The 19,234-nt window shown below is 37.4% G+C and overlaps 1 protein-coding gene across 2 annotated transcripts; it reads left to right on the top strand.

The window, feature by feature from the left end:
- Window positions 1-2,044: 2,044 nt before the first annotated feature.
- MTX3 (metaxin 3) lies at window positions 2,045-12,193 on the top strand. 2 transcript variants are annotated; one of them, XR_008792194.1, is made up of 10 exons: window positions 2,045-2,146; window positions 2,619-2,688; window positions 3,107-3,183; window positions 4,720-4,812; window positions 5,321-5,503; window positions 5,649-5,725; window positions 6,557-6,714; window positions 7,092-7,188; window positions 7,951-8,039; window positions 12,064-12,107. XR_008792194.1 is itself a non-coding variant. In XM_056112541.1 (9 exons), exons 1-9 carry the CDS (start codon window positions 2,066-2,068, stop codon window positions 12,172-12,174), a joined length of 939 nt encoding a protein of 312 aa, XP_055968516.1. In that variant the 5' UTR covers window positions 2,045-2,065; the 3' UTR covers window positions 12,175-12,193. The 2 variants fall into 2 exon arrangements, 1 of the variants encoding a protein (XP_055968516.1); XM_056112541.1 differs by lacking the exon at window positions 7,092-7,188 and having other exon boundaries at window positions 12,064-12,193.
- The last annotated feature ends 7,041 nt before the right edge of the window (window positions 12,194-19,234 follow it).

The following is a 19,234-nucleotide window of genomic DNA, read 5'->3' on the forward strand; positions in this document are numbered from 1 at the left end:
TTGCACTAGATTGATCACCTGAGCACTGGCAGGAGTATGCTCTGAGTATCATCTGATGTGGTCCAAACCCCCCCCCATACACTATTTATTCTATATAAAAATAACCATGTTTACACATAATTAAAGACCCTTTACAATTTGTATGTGTGATGTTGGGGATCACAAAATGCAGGACTGTCAGAATCATGCTGGGAATCATATGGAACACCAGGGATTTGAATGCATAAACTTGAAGAGTTGCAAGACAGGTGCTCCAATTCACTGTACGACTCCCATAGAATCCCACTTGAATGTTTTTTTTCTTTTCTTCTTCTTTTTTTTGAATTTTTTTTAAAGAGGTGAGAAAAAAAACTTCAGTAGATTGACACATTTGATGGCTAGGTAAATAATAAGAAGTGCCTAATAGAAATTTGCTTAATTGTAATTTTTTTTTGGCTTTTTTGGGTCACACCTGGTGATGCTCAGGGGTTGCTCCTGGCTCTGCACTCAGGAATTACTCCTGGCAGTGCTCAGCAGACCATATGGGATGCTGTGAATCAGACCTGTGTCAACTGCATGCAAACACCCTACCCGCTGTACATCACTCCAGCCCCTGTTTAATTGTAATTTTTTAGGTTTCACGTTTTCTGTTGGACCAGGGGACCCAAACATCTCAGCTGGGCAGAAGAAAGGAAAGAACTCAGAAGAATGACTGGCAAGGTATTCGAGAAAGACTATGGTGTCTTCTCGTTAAAGAGTCAACATTTAGCTCCTATCTATCCCATTAGGATCATGGCATTCACAAGATTTTTCACACTAGCAGGTTAGTTTTGGTATTTTTAATTTGTAAGGGGCAGGGCAGGTATCTCAAGTCTCTATTCAAGGAGTACATAGCTCTTGCCCATAAGGCCCATAGTCTTGGATGGCTCCACGATTTACAGTGTCCCGTTGAAAATAAAAATCCTTGGTTAGGGAGATAGCTAAAGGGTGAGAGTCTGCCTTGTATGCTCAAACCCTGATTTTGAGCCCCCATATCCCTACTGGAGTATATACCTTTGATGACATTCTGCACTGAAAAATGGTCTGTTTGAGAAAGCAATGCCAGGAATGGTTTCTGCATGTCACCCTCTGCTGCTAATCTCTCCTGACTCCCCCCCCCCCCCATTAAAAAATGCATTAAGAATTGAAAAAAGGAGGCAGGAAAATAATTGCCCTATATAATTGTGCAGGTCTCAAGTCACAGATGAAATCAGCTTATTTCAGTAGTCAATGAATTTCCAACATAGTGAAGGGCAAAAGGTCTATCTAGAAAATATAAGCCATAACTCACGGAGGTATACCTCCATGCTTTATAAAGCATTGCAGGAACTGAAAGTGACTGCCAACTTTGTGAAATTTCCCTGACAAAGTGGACAGCTAAACTCTTTTTTTTTTTTTTAGGAAACAATAGTGGGGAAAACCAGTATTTTACACTTAAGTTAGACAGAAATTGTTGGATTTCAAATATAGCGTTACTTTTGTAGAGTGGAAAAAGTGAACATGGTGAAATAATTGAGACTGAGAATAAGGAAGAAACCAAATATATTAGAAAATACTGTATATCACATCCCTTCTCCTCTCCTTATGACATCTCGTTTTAAATTTTTAACGTCAAATAATTTGAGAAATTTATTTAGAAAACTTAAGAGAACTTATGTGCTCAAGCGAGAACACAGGCAGCTCCAGAATGGAAAAACGCCTAGAATGGCTTTTGGGAGAAGGTTTTATGCAACTCATGTCATAATTTTTAACACATAAATACTGCAGTTTCACAAATGGGTCGGGTTATGCTCCGGGTAAAAACGGTTTGGGGCACTGCAAGCCATTTCATAGCATTAGTTACACAGAAAAGCCTGTTTGAAGTTGAGCGTTCTGAATCCTTTGGCCAGGTTGCTGCTAAATTTTTGCGTTTCCATACGTGCTCCCCACAGGTCTCCAAAGTCCCAAAGTAACCTCTCCTCCCCCTAGTCCCGCCCCCGCAGTTCCACGTGCCGGAAAGCGAGCGGCAAAAACTACTTCCGGGGCAACGAAGGTCGGCTCGCGCAAGATGGCGGCCCCCTTGGAGCTCAGCTGCTGGGGAGGCGGCTGGGGGCTCCCATCGGTGCACAGCGAGTCCCTGGTAGTGATGGTGAGGCCGCCTTGCGGGCCGGGTGCCGGAGAGGAAGGGCGGGGCCAGAGGCGCCAGGCTGGCTGGGGACGGTTCGCGCGGCTTTCCCGGGTTTTTCGTGGCGCTTCGGGCCGAGGCCGGTCGGGACGCTGACTAGCGCAGAGCCCTCCAGGCGCCGGGTTACAAACTGTTTGGTGAACCCGGCCGTGGCCTTGGTGGGAGAACCATGGCCGCTCTGCGTTGGCTCCGAGTTTTCTCAGCTTTGCCAAGTTGTCGGGGCGATGAAGTCCAAGTCTGGAGTAGGGGGCGCGCGCGTTCCGCTCCGCATCTCTGGGACCCTTTAAGAAATGGGTTCAGTCTGTCTGGTAGCTGGCGCGCTGCAGCTCCAGCCCCGTAGGGTTGCCTCCCGGGGACTGGGCTTTAGTGACAGGCTGATCTGCGGGTTTGCATGCTATGCTCTTATCTAAAAGTGTGACTACAAACTCTCTTTCAGGCTTATGCCAAATTTTCTGGTGCACCATTGAAAGTCAATGTCATAGATAAAACTTGGAGAGGTTCAAGAGGTACTGTGCAAAACTTTTAAACACTTTTAAGGTTTTTTTTTGGGGGGGGAGATTTGCGTTTTAAATTATGAGGTATATTGTCACGGAGTCCTGTAGGGCCTTTGCAACGCCCTTGCCTATGTGTTGCTTTTGGTTTGTTCATTCTGAGTAATGCTTCAAAGTGCAAGCCATACCGATGGAACTTAATGACAACGAAAATGTTCTGTAGAACTACTGTAAAATTAAAGGGGGTGGAGGAGACCACACGATTTAACCAAAAAAAACCCGACCAACCCCCTCCCAAACAAAAAAACAAACCAGCCGAGATACTCATCCCACCCCCACCGTATGTGTATCTAATAGAGTTATTAATGTATTTGATTTTCTTCAGAGGAAATCGAAATGTTTACTTATATGTAAACTTATGTTTTGGTTATAGGAGATGTGCCAATTTTGACAATAGGAGACAAGATTGTTTCTCAGCCAACAAAAATACTGAACTTTTTAAGAAAACAGGTGGGTGGTACCTTTTGAAGTAGATTGTTGATCCCTGAATGCTACTTTAAAAAAGCTGTGGGTTTGAGGATTTTTTGTTTTGTTTTGGAATCATTTTGAATAACTCATTAGAGAATTGGCGGTATTTTGAGTGTAATTAAGAAATATTTAAGAATTGTTTCTCAAAATCTGGGGTTGAAGATGTATCTCAGCGGTAGAGCACAGTAGTCTCCCTTGTTTAAGGGCCTGACTTTGAACCCTAGAGTTCCTCTCAACATCCCCAAAAAAGGTGTGAATGAACATTACTGTGATTTGAGGTTACATGGTGAGAAATAGTTTTTTATTTTTATGCACTTAATTTGGATTATATTGACACAGCCACATTCACTGATGCATTTTTGATAATGGTTGTCAGTTTAGTCTCATAGTTGCCACATATTTTGTCCTGGAAAGACAGATCTTCGTTTTCACTACTTAGCAACTGTTCACTTTAGTTTTTTAAAAAACTGATGATTGCACTGAAATATTTCATAAAATAATGAACCCAAACTATTTGAATATGTAAAGATGTGGATAATTTATCAATATGTTTAATTATATCACTGCCCTCCCATTGTTCATTGATTTGCTCGGATGGTCCCAGTACCGTCTCCATTGTGACACTTGTTACTGTGTTTGGCATATCGAATACATCACGGGTAGCTTGCCAGGCTTTACCCTGCAGCGAGATATTCTTGGTAGCTTGCCGGGCTCTCCAAGAGGGGCAGAGGAATGGAACTCGGGTGAGCCATGTTGGACGTTTGCAAGGCAAATGCCCTACCTGCTGCGCAATCGCTTCAGCCCCATTTAATTATATAAGGTAAAGGTAAAGGCCCTCCCGTTGATCATCGATTTGCTCCAGCGGGCCCAGTAACGTCTCCATTGGAGACTTTGTTGTTACTGTGTTTGGCATATCGAACACATCACAGGGAGCTTGCCAGGCTCTGCCATGCGGGCGAGATACTCTTGGTAGCTTGCCGGGCTCTCCAAGAGGGGCGGAGGAATCGAACTCAGGTCACCCATGTTGGCTGCGTGCAAGGCAAACGCCCTACCGCTTAGCAACTTATAAAAGAACACAAAAGTTATCATTGGTTTTGCCAGTTTTTTTTTAATGTCAGTAAAATATAGAACTAAATCAGGTTTTCCTTTGTTTCAAGGAGAACATACAACCGATTAAGACTATTCTCCTTGTTAACAAAAATAGCAACAGCTTCTATTTAACTTTGTATTACTGCCCATATAGTGAACCAGATCCTTGACAATAATTAAAATGATAGCAAACAATCATGGCATTATTTTCCTTTGTGCATGTGGCTGTCTGTACTAAGAATTTATTATTAAATTTATTATTATTAAAAGTAGTAGCTTTTTATTTGTCATTGAATTTGCCTTTCTCATTCCCCTTTTGCAATTGTACTTGTCACTGATAAGGAAGACAAAGAAACCTAATTTATTTAACCGTTTTAGTATCCTCTTGACTTTTGAGGGTTTTTTCTTGTTCCCTTTTCTTTTTAATAGAAATATAATGCTGATTATGAACTGTCAACAAAACAAGGGGCAGATACACTGGCCTATATTGCTCTCCTTGAAGAGAAGCTTCTTCCTGCAGTGGTGAGCAGTGGTGAATATTATGGAATTTTAGTGATTTTGTTGAAAATGTACTTCATCTGTTTAGAAGAAAATTAGTGAAGAAGACTTAAGAGAGGAATTTTGACTTATGTCTTAATCTCGATTATCTCATGTCACTGAAACAGTGCTCTCTTCAGCATTCAGCTGGTTCTGTGAAACGACTAAGGGAGAGATATGCCATTTTAGAAAAACAAAAAGTTATTTTTGGAAGGTGGAGTTTATTGTTCCCTGTACTAGAATGGATGAATTGTAATTCAGTCAACAAATATTTATTGAGTACTTACTGTATGCTAGGCCTTATTGAAGATACTGAGAGATAGCAGTCAACAAAACTTAATGTTAATTTAAAATCTTTTATCCTTAAGTCATTCTTAAAGAAAAACTTGTGGGGAATTCACTTCATACAGAGAAATGTATGAAAAATTCTTTTACTGAATTATCTTTTAATAAAAGGACAATTTCATAAATTTTTAAAAATCTTCTTTCGCAGCTTCACACATTCTGGGTTGAGAATGACAATTATTTTACTGTGACAAAGCCATGGTTTGCTTCACGAATTCCGTTTCCCTTGAATTTGATCCTGCCTGGACGAATGTCCAAGGGAGCATTGAACAGGATTCTCCTGACCAGAGGCGAGCCTCCTCTCTATCACCTTCGAGAAGTAGAAGCACAGGTATGGTCAGAACTAATTTCAGAGTGAGGGCCCTGTACAGCAGCACAGAAAAGGTAGCTCAGATGACTTTGCCCCACAGATGCTTACCTCGAAGGTAATTCGAGAGCATCTTCCCTACTTTGCGATGTAATTTCATCTTTACTAGATATACAGAGATGCCAAGGAGTGCCTAAATCTTCTGTCAAACAGATTGGGAACATCTCAGTTTTTCTTTGGAGATACGTAAGTATATCCCCTTAAAAAATTCTGATATTTCATATTAGTATATTCATTGAATAGTCATTTAAAGCTAGTCCCCTTGGGGCCAAATTGATAATTCAATGGATAGTGCAGGGAACTTGCCTTATATGTGGTTGAGCCATGGCTGACCTGGGTTTGATACTGGCATAGCAAATGGCCCCTTAGTACTACCAGGAGTAATTCTTGAATGCGGAGCCCAGAGTAAGCTCTGACCATTGCCAGGTGTGCCCCAAAAACCTTAAAGAAAACAAAAGAAAAGAAAAGGTCTTTTTCCTTTCCTTCTGTAAATCAGGTTCTCACTAAATAAAAGATTTATGGATTTTTCTCTTAAGAAACATATTCTCATGTTGTCACTAGCCTGTACGTGATACTTGTAAAGGTGAACCTTTTACAACCCAATTTTCTTCTGAATCGAATATTGAGGGAATAATATTGTTTTTAAATCACCAAGTAAAATCATAATTATATTCTTTTTGTTTGTTTTTTGTTCATGCCCCACAATGCTCAGGGATTACTCCTTGTTCTCCGCTCATGAATCATTTCTCATGGGCTCAGGAGCATTAAATGGGATGGGATGCTGGGGACCAAATTCTGGTTGGCTTCATGCAAGGCAAGTGCAATACCTTCTGTATTGTCACTCCAGCCTCAGTTATATCATTTTTTATAAGCTAAAATGGGTAGTATACTTTTTTAAAGACCATACTCCTATATGCTTAAGAATTGGCAAATATATTTGAGACAAAAAGAATGTTAAATATAATGTGAGGTTAATATTTTCTTCAGTGCTCAAAAACAGCCTTAATTTGTTTTTAGGCCTTCTACTTTGGATGCGTATGTGTTTGGTTTTCTTGCACCTCTTTATAAAGTACACTTTCCTAAAGTTCAGTTACAAGAACATTTGAAACAACTCTTCAACCTGTGTCGCTTTTGTGATGACATCTTAAATAATTATTTTAAGCATAGTATTGGAGGTAAGCCAATTCTTCAACTAATCCTGATTTGCATAAGAGTATTTCCATATTCTCCTAAGGATGTATAAGCAAAATCATGTATTAAACAAGCTTGTGTATTATCTTTACATGCTGGTTTATAATACTTCAGAAAGTTGTTTATTTGTTTTTTAACTTAATTTTATTCCTATGTGGTTGGTCTTATTTTTGTAGAAAAATAAACACTTATCCTTATTCTCAATTTTGTATGTTTTGTGTTTCTAGTTCTTTAAATATTGCACTATTGTAGTAGGTCATTTCCTTCTAAAAGAATAAACCATAGGTATTTATTGAATCCCTGCTGAAAGACAGCAATTATCCTAATGCAAATGGGCAGTTACTTTAAATGTTGCTTCTAGCATTTTCCTGCGTGAACAGAAATCAGCAGCAGATTGATTTTGGTGAGGTACATTCCCATGATTCCACTACTTGAAAACTGATTGCATCAGCCTGGAGGTATAGTAACTAGAGGGCACCTGTCACATAGTGTATCATTCTTTGGGAGTGTGGGGCATTGTGATTGGGATGATAAATTTATACTGGGAGCACTGATGCAAAGTACCCCACTAAGAAACAAGGTAAAAGAATAAATGGCTCAGGCACAATATTTTTTATGGTGGGTTATATGTTTTAGTGAAGGATTAATAATTTTGAGAGTCATGAAATTAACATTTAAATCTGTTCATTAATGATAGAACAGTGGTTAACAGTGCTGATTATACAAAACAAATGCAAAAATCTTGGATCTTATTCTACTTTTAATGAATTAAAATCTCTTAGGAATAACTCTTAGGAATTTGTATTTTTTAAGTCTCCAAATATTTCAGTTGCCTAGTGAATGCTATTTGGGAATTGCTGCCTTCAAAAGCTATCCACTAATTGTAACTAAATATATATTAATTTAAGTTGGTGAGGAAAAGGTGTGACTTAAATTTGGGGAGGAAATGAGGACTTGCTCTGCTGTTTTACTAATCACTGGTCAGCTGCATAATACTTGTCCAACAAAGTCTAGTGGACAAATTTTGTCCTTTTGTTTAGGGTTTAATTTTGGAGCATGCTTCACTTTGCCTTTGAACCCAGAATGAATTTTCTCTTTACCTTGTTTGTTTTGGTTGTGGGACACTTGGGAAAATGGATAGACGAAAAATACTTTCAGTCTAAACAGCTTTAAAGGCTTTCAAAGTTTCCTCTCTTCTGATTTCTGCCCTGGCTTCTTAGGCGTCTCTCCTGGTGGACAAGAAACGGTAGATGCAAATCTGCAGAAACTCACACAACTTGTAAATAAGGAATCCAACTTGATTGAAAAGGTCAAGTCTACTTCAATCATTATTTTGTAGTGGTTTAGTATTTCCTTTTCTGTAACTAATTTTGTAATCTGGGTTTGCATTAACTTTCAGTATTTTCTTTAAAAACCAGATTTCTCAAAAAGATTTTTTTTAATTTCACATTTATTAAAGTTGTATGTAATATAATGTTTTGAAGCCATAGTGGCCTCTGATTATGGTATTGAGTTTACTTTCATCACATAATTAGTATTTTTTGTTTAGAATTAAAAAATTTATTTTGTTAATAGTTTTTGTTTTATTGTTGTGTTTCTGTAACATGTTTATAGTAATATTGATGCTTATGGTCTTGATATACAGTTACTGCATCTCACCATTGTCAAGGTGCCCAGTACCATCTATCATTGTGCTTATATCCGTTCTAATATAACTTTCCACCCCTCCAACCCCCATAAATTATCTCAGATTTGTAATCCAGCACCAAGGGTTGCCAGAGATCCTTTCTATTCTCCTATTTTGTTTAGGTATCACAGATGAGTGAGATTATCTTGTGTTTGTTTTTCTCACTGAAAAAATTAACTTACCATGACATTCTCCAGTTCCATCCAAGTTGCAGCAAGCAGCAAGATTTCATCTTTTCTGATGGCTAGCTAGTATTCTATTGTGCAGGTGTGCACAGCTCTTTTATCCATTTTTCTCTTATTGGAAATTGCATAATCAATAGTTTTTTAACTAGGAGAAATAGAAGTCTTCCTCAAAAAAAAAAAAAAAAAGAAAGAAAAACACACCCTTGCTTCCCTATCTTTGAAGGTTAGCAGTTCTTGAGAGTGTAATCAAGCGTGGTTATCTTCTTATTTACAGCACCACCATGTCTTTTTCTTCTGTCTACATAGCTGTTAATTTTTTTTTGTCTTCCCTTTCCTTCTCAGTTCTAAGTATAGTATGAATTTTCACCAGTATGGATATTTTGCCACTTAAGAGGTGTTTAATTGATGAGAGAAAAATTGCTAAGGGAGAGACCCATCAATGAAAAATTCAAGGATGGATCTAACAGGAAAAATACAAGCATTTCTCTACTTTCTAAATATATGAAAAATTTGCTTTTCTTTTTCTTTTACAAATAATATTCCTTTGCTCAGTAAAAAACAGATATGAGCAAATAATGTTGATTTGCAGGGGTTCTTTTCATTCTTTTCATTTTTCTTTTTGACTAACAGTGTTTAAGGCCTTAGTTTTAGATGCATTTTTTTTTTTGTGAACTCATTTAATCCTCACAGTATCTCCGTATGCAAGTACTCTGTCATCCACTTTTTAGCAGATAAAGCTATTAAAGCTTCAAAGGTAGCTTTTGTCTTGCCCACCATTCAGTTGTCAAGAGATAGAGGGAATTTGAGCCCTGTATATTGGGCTTCAGCATGGATTTTGCTTGCTGTTAGCCATCTAACTTATGAATGAGTTATATAGCCTCATCCATCTAACTTATGGATGAGGCTCTGTATGCATTAGTAGTAAAAATAGTATCTAGTATCTAGACTTATACAGCCATTCTCTAGAGTGATAGATCCATTTCTTTCTACATTTCCTGCATTGTTCTGAGTGGGGAGTAAAATTATAGGGGTTTATAAGAACAGTAAAATTAGAAGGGTTTATTCCAAGAGTTTGAAAAGAGGAAATAAAGCCTACCTAGTTTGTCTGAATTCTAGCCTGACTCAGTCTCATGCGAGGAGATACACTGAGGGTTAAGTATGGATAATGAAATGATTGCTTGGATTGTTTTAGACGAATCTGCTAGACAAAGGCTCTCCAGTGTAGTTGACATTTTCTGTACGTGGCAAATTCGTTAACAGACATAAAGGGAGCTAAGAGGTTGTGTACTACTTAGAATATATCTGTCTTGGTCATCAATACATGATAGTTTCCTGACTTTATTTTAGGTATTCCCCCATCCCACATTCATCATGCCCTTCAGTATGGTTCACTGTACAAGACAATAGAGCAGCAACTCTGGTTATTACTGTTCACCATTTGGACAGAAAATCTAGAACTTAAAAGAACTATGATGATTGAGAAACTTAATTCTCACAAGAAAACAAACCAGCTAGGCGCTGGAGAGAGAGCTTAATGGGCTGAGATTTGCATGCAGAGAGCTTGGATTTGAGCCCTGGCACTGCATGGACTCCTGAGCATCACCAGGGGCTATCCCTGACCAGCCAGGAATGGCCCCAGAACCCAAACCAAAAGCAAACCTGCTCGTTTTGGCAGCACATATACTAAAATCAAAAGCAAACCCAAAAAATAGAATTTTTTTTTGCTTTGAACGCTTTATTATTTTAAAAAAATTTAAAAAAATTTTTAATTGGATCACCATGAGATGCACAGTTACAAAAATTGTTCATGATTGGGTTTCACTCATACAGTGTTCCAACACCCATCCCTTTACCAGTGTACATTTCTACAACCAATGTCCCCAGTTTCCCTTCTGCGACCCCCTCCCCCCGCCCGTCTGTCTCTGTGGTAGGCATTTTCATTTTCTCCCTCTCCCTCCCTTTTTTCCCCTCTCTCCTTCTCTCCCTCTCCCTCTCTCCTCTCTTTCCCTCTCCCTCTCCCCTTCTCCCTCTCTCCTTCTATTTCTCCTTCCTCTCCCTCTTCCTCTCTCTCTCCCTCTTCCTCTCCCTCTCCTTTTAGGCATTATGGTTAGCAGTACAGATACTGAAAGGTTATGTTTCTTGACCTACTTTCAGCACGTAGTTCCTATCCAAAACAATCATTTCTAACTATCTTTGTGAAAGTGGTCCCTTCTTTATCCCAACAGTTTATGATAGGAAAGAAAGAAAGAAAGAAAGAAAGAAAGAAAGAAAGAAAGAAAGAAAGAAAGATTCTGACATGGCAGATTCAGATAGTTCACTGGGTTCACTGGGAATACATTTTTTCCATTGGAAAATTAGAAGTTACTCTTTCCTTTCCTATAGATCCCCTGTATGCTTGCGGAAACATTCCCCCTCTGCTTTATAAGAGTATCTTAAGAAGTCATGGAGATCTATTCTGCACATATTCAAAATTCTGAAAAAATCTACTTTCCAAAGAGTAATAAGGTGCTATTTTTGTTGTTTTGGGGTTCGTGATGTCATTAGCTTTAAAGTCTTATGAAGTTAAGCTGATCATGAACTCATTGCCAGGACCTGAATTTTGCATTCTGTGGGATACTCTGGTTAAAGATAGTTTTCTGATGCCTGATTCAGTTATAAATAAACGTTTTCTAGTTCTTTCCAGGGATGTAAATATACTCCTAGGGGTAAATCAAAACTCCTGGGCATTTTCACAATATGCTCTATATGAATTTGTTTCTCAATAGCAAATTTAAGACTGAATCTGGCCAAGGAATGCTTTCGGTTTAGGTCTCAAGAACTTTTGCTCCTGTCTGTTCACTCTAAATACTTAGAATCTAAAAGAGTTGGGTGCTTTGAGTGGAATGTAGGTCATGTTCATTAAGGCAAAGTATTAGTGTTAGAATGAGACCTAGGTCCAAACTTAAGCTCTAATACTAGCCTTGCAGTGCAATGCAAATTCCATAATCTTTCAGAGTTTCTTTTTGCTAATCTATAAAATAGGGAATGATTATGTCTGCCTTTTTTTGCTTCACAAGAGTGTTGGAAAATCAACTGAATTGCATAGCTATTAGGTAAACTGTGAAGCTCAGAGCAATAGAAGTATTGCTTTTACACTTAATATTAGAAGTTGTTTTTTTTTTTTTAAAAAAAGCTAAGTCATTCTGTGGTTGAATTCAATGGAATATTTGTGGAATTACTATAGTTTTGAGAAGGTATGAGGGATGAACCATGCTTGCTTTTATGCATGTAATGAGTCAGCTGGTATTTAAGGCATGACATTTAGAATTCTTGAGAGATTATTGCAAGGAAAAGCACTGGTGTCTATCCATCTTAGACACTTCTGACTCTGTATTCTTCTAGGCTGTAGTTCAACGTGAGACCTCAATCCACTAAGTGATGCCATAGCCATTAATCATTTGTACCTTTCGTGCTTTCTACAGATGGATGACAATCTTCGCCAGAGCCCTCAGCTTCCTCCTCGTAAACTACCAACCCTTAAACTGACTCCAGCAGAAGACGACAGTAATTCCTTACAACGGCTCTCACCCTGATGCCAACACATGCTCTTTGTCCAGACTAAAATGGATGTTGCAGTAATCTCTTAACCTAAATGTATGAAGGCAGAAAAATGCCGTAGTAGGTATAAGGAAGACTCTAAAACAAAAGAGACTTTCTGTGATTATCTTTTTTTAATTAGAAAGCTTGTATGTTAGCTTCTGGCAATGCACTTTAAATAACATCAATGTGAATGCTAATGAACTTGGGGGGAAAGCGAACACTGTACTGTACATAGAAACAAACAAACAAACCCTGCCTTAATCTTGGCAGATTTTTGCCTTTGGTTCACATGTTGCTGACCAAAAGCTACAGTTCTGTTCTGAATGTGCACTCCTAATTTATTCAATTTAATTTATTAATTTAGTTTTCTTAGGTGAGTCTGAGTATCTAATATGTGGCTCTTTGGCTGAGGCTGTTTTCTGTTTAGAAATCTGATGCCTACTTTGAGCATTAAGAAAATACAAATAACTTCAGTAGAAAAGTATGTATTCAGCTTTTAAAAGCAATGAAGAATGTGCTTTATAATTATGTGTATAAGTCTTAACTTTTCAGGGTTTAGTATCTATAAATATCAAAGGTGACGTAATATATATCTGACTATAAGCATTTATATGACATTAATGTTTTATGGTAAGTTTAATGTAGATAAGCAAGGGCTCTTTCGTTAAGTGTATGTGGCAGCTTTAAACCTATATATTTGTGGTACATCTTTAACTTCAGTCATTTCTTTCCTGATTGATTGCAGGCGATCTGAGTGTATTGGTTGCCATTATTATGCCTGGCCTGAGAGTCTCCCTGAGGCTTGCTCGGTTGTTAGTGAATACTCAGGAGCCTGCCTAGGGCGTGGTGGAGGTGATCTGTGTTCTCATGTTTGGCTCAGACCTGTTAGTATTTCATAAGCCTATCATGTAGGTATGATACCTGATTTTCTTCCATATAGTCTAGCTAAAGTTATCCAAAGAATAATGGGGGGGGGGGGGTAGCTGTAGATTTTTAAGCTGTTGAAGACTATTTTCTATTTATTGGTTATTGAACTGGTGAGGGATTTACTGTGCAGGTGATTTTCCTCTGAGTTGACTCTTGATTTATGGCTGAGGTGCTTCTGCTGTCCTAAAACTGCTTCTGGGGTTTTTAAAATCTAGGACCATGCTTCTTGATTAGTGTCTTAAAAGTTTACTATGGTGCTCAGTAAATCTTATCCATGCTCCACTGAGACCCCTGTGTTAAGAAAACAGCTTTGTAGTCCAGAAATTCATCTTGTTTGAACTAATTGGAGTTCAGTTACATTTTACTAGCATCTCCCAATTTGTTCTATATTTACATAGCTATTTATAGAGTGATATTTAAGACATTTAAATTTCTTTTTTTCTTGGAAATTTTAATTAAATGGGAAATAAGACCTTTCCAAAGTCTTGTTCATCCATTTGGATGCATTTAGGGAAATACCCAATGAGTTTTACATAACTTCTAGAAGAGGTGGAAATGTGTGTATAAGTGAGTGAATGAATGTGTGGGTGGGTTTTTTTGCCTTAATCTTCAGAAACAGGTTTTTGAGATTTTGGCAATCTGAAGACTGTCTTGAGTATATCATGTTGAAAGTCATGATTGTGGAACTTTATTGGCCTCTAGGATTGATGTATATTGCAGAAGAGTGGTTAACACTTTAGTCAGACATCTGTTTATGTTTTAGACAATGTTAGTCATTTTCAGTTATGATTTATATTAAACATTCCAAAAGCACTTGAAATGGCTTGCAGTTGTAAAACACACGTAAAACAAGACAATCAAAATTAGATTTTGAAAGAATTAAATTTATAGGAGAAAGTGATCTACTAGCTCTAATAGATTCTGTAATCAAATGCAACTTTAATGCTCTGCTTCTCCATGATAGAGTCATGGAGATAGAGTCACAAAAAATAAATTAAAATTTTACTTTCAGTATAACAACTAACATCCATAGTTAAAAAAATACATTTAAATTTTGTAAGAATTTGGGGTATAATCTTATCACACACATACTTCATTAGATAAGTGTACTGTAATGTTTCAAGTGTTGTAAGTTTAATTAAAAGAGGCTGCTTTAGAATAATTATTTGTCTTTTTTAAAAAAAAGCTAGAGAGGACAATTTTAAACATGACTCATTTGCTTTGATCATTCCTGCTTTGGACTGCCTTTAGCCTTACACTGTGTAGTCTGTGATGCTCTCTTTCTATCTTTCCTAAGATACCAAATGTGGTTTTGATAAAGTGAGAATTTCTATGTTGGGTTACTTGATTTTTTTTTTGGGGGGGGGGAGGAGGAAAGGGTATAAGATACCAAGATGCTGTGGCTGGTCCCTAAGGACCAGCATAGAGGAAGCATTAGGAAAGGAACAACTTTCTATACTGAATATAGAGCTTATGATCATTCTGTTAGAATATGCTTTGGATAAAGTTTGAATTTGCTAGGGAAAATGATGTATAGACGCAAAATAAAGGCCACATATTTTGGATGATGGTGGTGGAGGATAAAATGAAGAATTGGGAAATGTGTTTGTGTTTGTACTTGTTGGTAATGTAGGATTAGAAAATTATTCATAATTAATCATAAATCAAAAGTCTCCATCAGTCATCAGTCCTCATAAGTCTAAAGAAATGATAAGGAACAAGGACAGACCATCTTCACAGTGGGCTTTGTCCCTTAAAAAATGCTGGCTTTAACACAAAGCAAATTCTACATAGATATCTCATAGTTTTGGGGGGGAGTACAAGAGGATTGGAGATTTTATGTTAGATCCAAAGTATTTTGATTCTCGTTTGTCATTTCTGTTCATTTGCTATTGCTGAAATAATTAGAAAGTATTTTGATACATTATATTTCTAGGACGAATACTTTAATCAGAACTAAGTCATGGTATTCAGAAATCTGTAGGAGTGGAAACAAACTAGTTATCCAGTTTGATAGAAATTGGTTACTGTTAGTTATCTCAGAAAACTGTAGCACTGTCCTCCCTTGTTCATCGATGCGGGCACCAGTAATGTCTCACAACAAATTGTGAGACTTGTTGTTACTGTTTTTGGCATATCGAATACATCAGGGGGAGCTTGCCAGGCTTTGCCGTGCGGGTGATATACTCTCGGTAGCTTGCTGGGCTTTCCGAGAGGGGCAGAGAAATTGGGTCAGCCACATGCAAGGCAAAATGCCCTTACCCGCTGTGTTATCACTCCAGCCCCAATACACATTAACCAGATCTGCTAATTTTTTAAAATATATTAGTTTTTCTGTAAACTCAAATGTTAACCCTTTAAAATATAGTTGTTTACCTGGAAAGACAGAAAAATTATCAATGGGTCCACAGTATCTCTTTGTCCTGTTTCACAACTTTACATAAATATGTAAATCAGTGATACCAGAAATAGGAAAACATTGAAAGGAAATGCAAACTGCAGTTTAAAATATAATGCTTTCCTTCACTTTATTCTTGAGCTTAAATAGAAAAACAATCCAGATTTGTAATAAATAATTATCATAGATTCATTTTGCTTGAATCAGAAGAAAAAGCAGCCCCCTCCCCCCCCCCCCCCCCCCCCCCCCGTAACCAAAACTCCTTTTCCCTGGGATATCAAAAATTCCGTGACTTTTCCCTTTGTAACTATATCTCTTCCTTGTTATGGGACCTTACTATGCTTGCTAAGAGTAAGAAATCTTTAAAAACATCCTTCTGCCTGGTAGTTTTTCCTTGCCTTATCTTTGTTCTCCTGTAGGCAGTGGTGTGATGAGGGGTGTTCTGGGCCATGCTGTGATGAAGGAGCAGCATGCCTGAGACTTCGTAATTGACTTTTTGTTTTTTCTATAACTGAAATCCTGACTGGAACCACAGAATGAAATTTGGGTTGTAATCATGGTCTTCTATATGTGCTATGTGCTATTGGCATTAAGGTTTTTTGATCCCCCTCCCCCCCTTTTTTCTTGTTGAACACTGTGGAATTTACATTTACTTTCAGTGTTTTCATATTTCTTAAGCAGATTATTAATCGTGGGTTGTATTCATGATCTTCCATATGTGCTGTTGGCATTAAGATCTTTAAAATTATTTTTCCTTTTTACTTATTGAACACTATGGAATTTACATTTACTTCCAGTGTTTTCATATTTCTTAAGCAGATTATTAAGAAAATTGTGTTCAGTTAAATGAACCAAATGCCATTGTTAGTACCTCTAAAGGTTTAGTTAAGGTTCAATTTTACCTTCAAAATGTTGACTTTTTAAAAAGAGAGATGATGTAAAGATAACTTTTTTCCCCTTTAGGTTTGCAAACATAATTTCACACAAAACTCTTTGTAGGTGTGTAATTTTTGCTAAGAGACCAAGTTACCTGCCTGACACTTAAATTTATTGTGACTGAGATGGGGAGGAATCAAAAGACTACAGGAATTGTTCCAGACAAGAAAACCAGTGATTACTGATGATAATATTCTTGATCAATGATTTGAGTAAGAGTAACTTTCAGTTGGGCATTTGTAAATAGAGTATTTAAGAGGAAAACAAATCAGGTTTTAAAAACATACAAGGAGGAAAAAAAGAAAAATAAAACTTTATAATTTCATTATTATTAATTTGAAATTACACTCTAAAATGTTTAAAGATCGTTTGTTTTGGGACCACACCTGTCAGTGCTTGGGCTACTTCTGGTGCTGTGCAGGGTCAATCCCAGCAGTGCTTAGGGGGACCGGTGGTTCTGGGGATCCAACTGGGCCTTCTGCATGCAAAACATGTGCAATAGTAGTAAGGCAAAGAAAGTTTAAATATTTTCAAGTCTTATTCTATTATTGAAGACAATGTCTAGGCAAGAATTGTATGTTTGTGTTTGCATTTTCTAGGCTGAAGGTTTACATTTTTCATTTAAATTCTCAGCTGTTTGTTTATCCTAGAAAAACTAAACCACAGTAGACCTCCAAATTTCAAAGGTCTGAGCATGTTTCATTTCATTTCAAAGAATCAAATCAGATCACTAGTCAGAGATAAGTATGCTTTTGTTTGTTTTCTGTGATGTGTTTAGTCGTGTTTTTGGAATTCTGTGCTTTGGATGTGTGTTTTATAGAAAGCTTGCCTTTGGGTTGTGAGTTGTGTGTAATGGTGAGCATCCAGCCACATAAAAAGCCGTTGGTTCTTTGTTCTCATTCTTCAGTTTTTCTCATGCAAATGAAAAGAAATACCCCTTTAATCATTTAGTTTACATAGTCCAGATCCTTGGAAGTCAAGGGGAAAAAAACTGGCCAGAGTTTGCATCAGTCCTCAATCCTTAGCAAATCATGTACTGTGGAGGAGGTTGTATTCCATTTATTCTGTGGACCATTGGCTACTTTTCTTACAAAGCTGGCATCTTTGCTTCTAGACAAAGTGAGGCGTACTCAAGCTTTTATGTAAGTAGCACTGTCCTCCCATTGTTCATCGATTTGATCGAGCGGGCACCGGTAACATCTCACAACAAACTGTGAAACTTGTTGTTACTGTGTTTGGCATATCGAATATGTCATGGGTAGCTTGCCAGGCTCTCCGAGAGGGGCGGAGGAATCAAACTCCGGTCAGCCATGTTGGCTGTGTGCAAGGCAAACGCCCTACCTGCAGTGCTAGTACATAAATAAAAAAACTTTATTTCTCTTGTGACTCAATGCTTTATTTTGTAAAACAGGAAATAATCACTTTCCACTCTTCTGTTTATGTTTAAAAGGAAATTATGAAGTGTTTGTAATGTAACTTTAGCTTCCTGGGTGGTTGATAGTAAAGAAGATATATATGTAAACATATTGACTTTGTTCTGCTAACTGTACCTTTGGATGGTAACTGTTTAAAGCATCTGTTCCAGTATGCAAATACTATAGTTTTGTTACAAAGTAAACAAGTTTAATATCAGTCTTTCCATGTGAATAATATTAATAGATTATGAAGTACCCAGAAGTGACATTGATGATCAGTGTTGCAAAGAATTTATTCTAACAAATGAGAACCTGGATATATGTCAAATAGCTATTTTCTCAATAAAATCTCAAATTGCCTGAGTTGTGTTTTTTTAATATCTGATTTAACCGGTAAGAGCAATGAGTGCGCCTTTATATTTGGAAAGTCTGTGTGACAACAAAAATGGGAATGGTGGGGAGAAATGTAAGAATTTGTCTTTAAATCATCCTGTTACTTAAATTCCTATTTGAAGGGCATACGAGAAGCTAGCACTTTCTTGACCTAACTGACAAGAGCTGTAGGAAAAAGAATGAGAAACAGGGTCCGTTCCTCCAGGTATGTTAGTCAGCCTCCTGGAATGTTTTAGACATCTGTGATTTAGAAATGAAGACAGCTGTGCATCATCAAAGACATTGCTAATTTCTAACGCATCCAACACAAGGCTCCAAAAGTTGTATTTTTCCAAGTGAGAGCAAGATTATATATTTATCCTATATTTTTGGGTAAAGATGTGAAGAGAATGGGGAAATTGTACCATTTCTGAATATAATTAAAAGTTGGTCTCTCAGATCCTACTTTGAGGAAGGCTGCGGCCCTTTCAAGAATTCACATTTTGAAAAAGTGAAGAAATGGTGTAGAAGAAAGCATGGCACTTTCCAAATACCATAGTTAAGATCAAACAGATTTCAGTTTTATTTTAAATGCAAGACGCAAACTGACTTATTTGAAGTCTGTCAGATTGTGCCTGTTCTGATATGTGTTGTCCCAGTTTTCTCCATGAAGGGGAAAATTGTCTTTTTCATCTAATGAACATAATTTACGTTTTGTATTGCTTATAAAATCCAGTTCAGATACTGCTGAGAATGATTTAGGAAAAGGTGGGAAGAGATGTATAACGAGGAGGAAAAATACTTAAGAGGAGCTGAATTCTAGGTTTCATATTGTTTTGGGCCCTGGGTATGAAGATGAATTGATATAGAAAGACAATGGATTTTAGTTAGAAAAGCAAGCTAGTGCAGTATATTAAAGTGGTGATTTTTGGACAAGTGTGTATCGCTGTTATAGCAATAGAATAAACCTGAATATATAAATGTACTATATTTTTTAAATATCCA

Source organism: Sorex fumeus, unplaced genomic scaffold, assembly GCF_029834395.1.
Source record: "Sorex fumeus unplaced genomic scaffold, SorFum_2.1 ptg000018l, whole genome shotgun sequence".
NCBI classification, from domain to species: domain Eukaryota; kingdom Metazoa; phylum Chordata; class Mammalia; order Eulipotyphla; family Soricidae; genus Sorex; species Sorex fumeus.

Excerpts from the sequence above, each read along its gene's own strand:
- MTX3 (XM_056112541.1), top strand. The coding sequence starts at position 2,066 with ATGGCGGCCCCCTTGGAGCTCAGCTGCTGGGGAGGCGGCTGGGGGCTC. Across the intron at positions 3,184-4,719 it reads TGAACTTTTTAAGAAAACAG|AAATATAATGCTGATTATGA; the intron begins GTGGGTGGTACC and ends TCTTTTTAATAG. Across the intron at positions 8,040-12,063 it reads AATCCAACTTGATTGAAAAG|ATGGATGACAATCTTCGCCA; the intron begins GTCAAGTCTACT and ends TGCTTTCTACAG.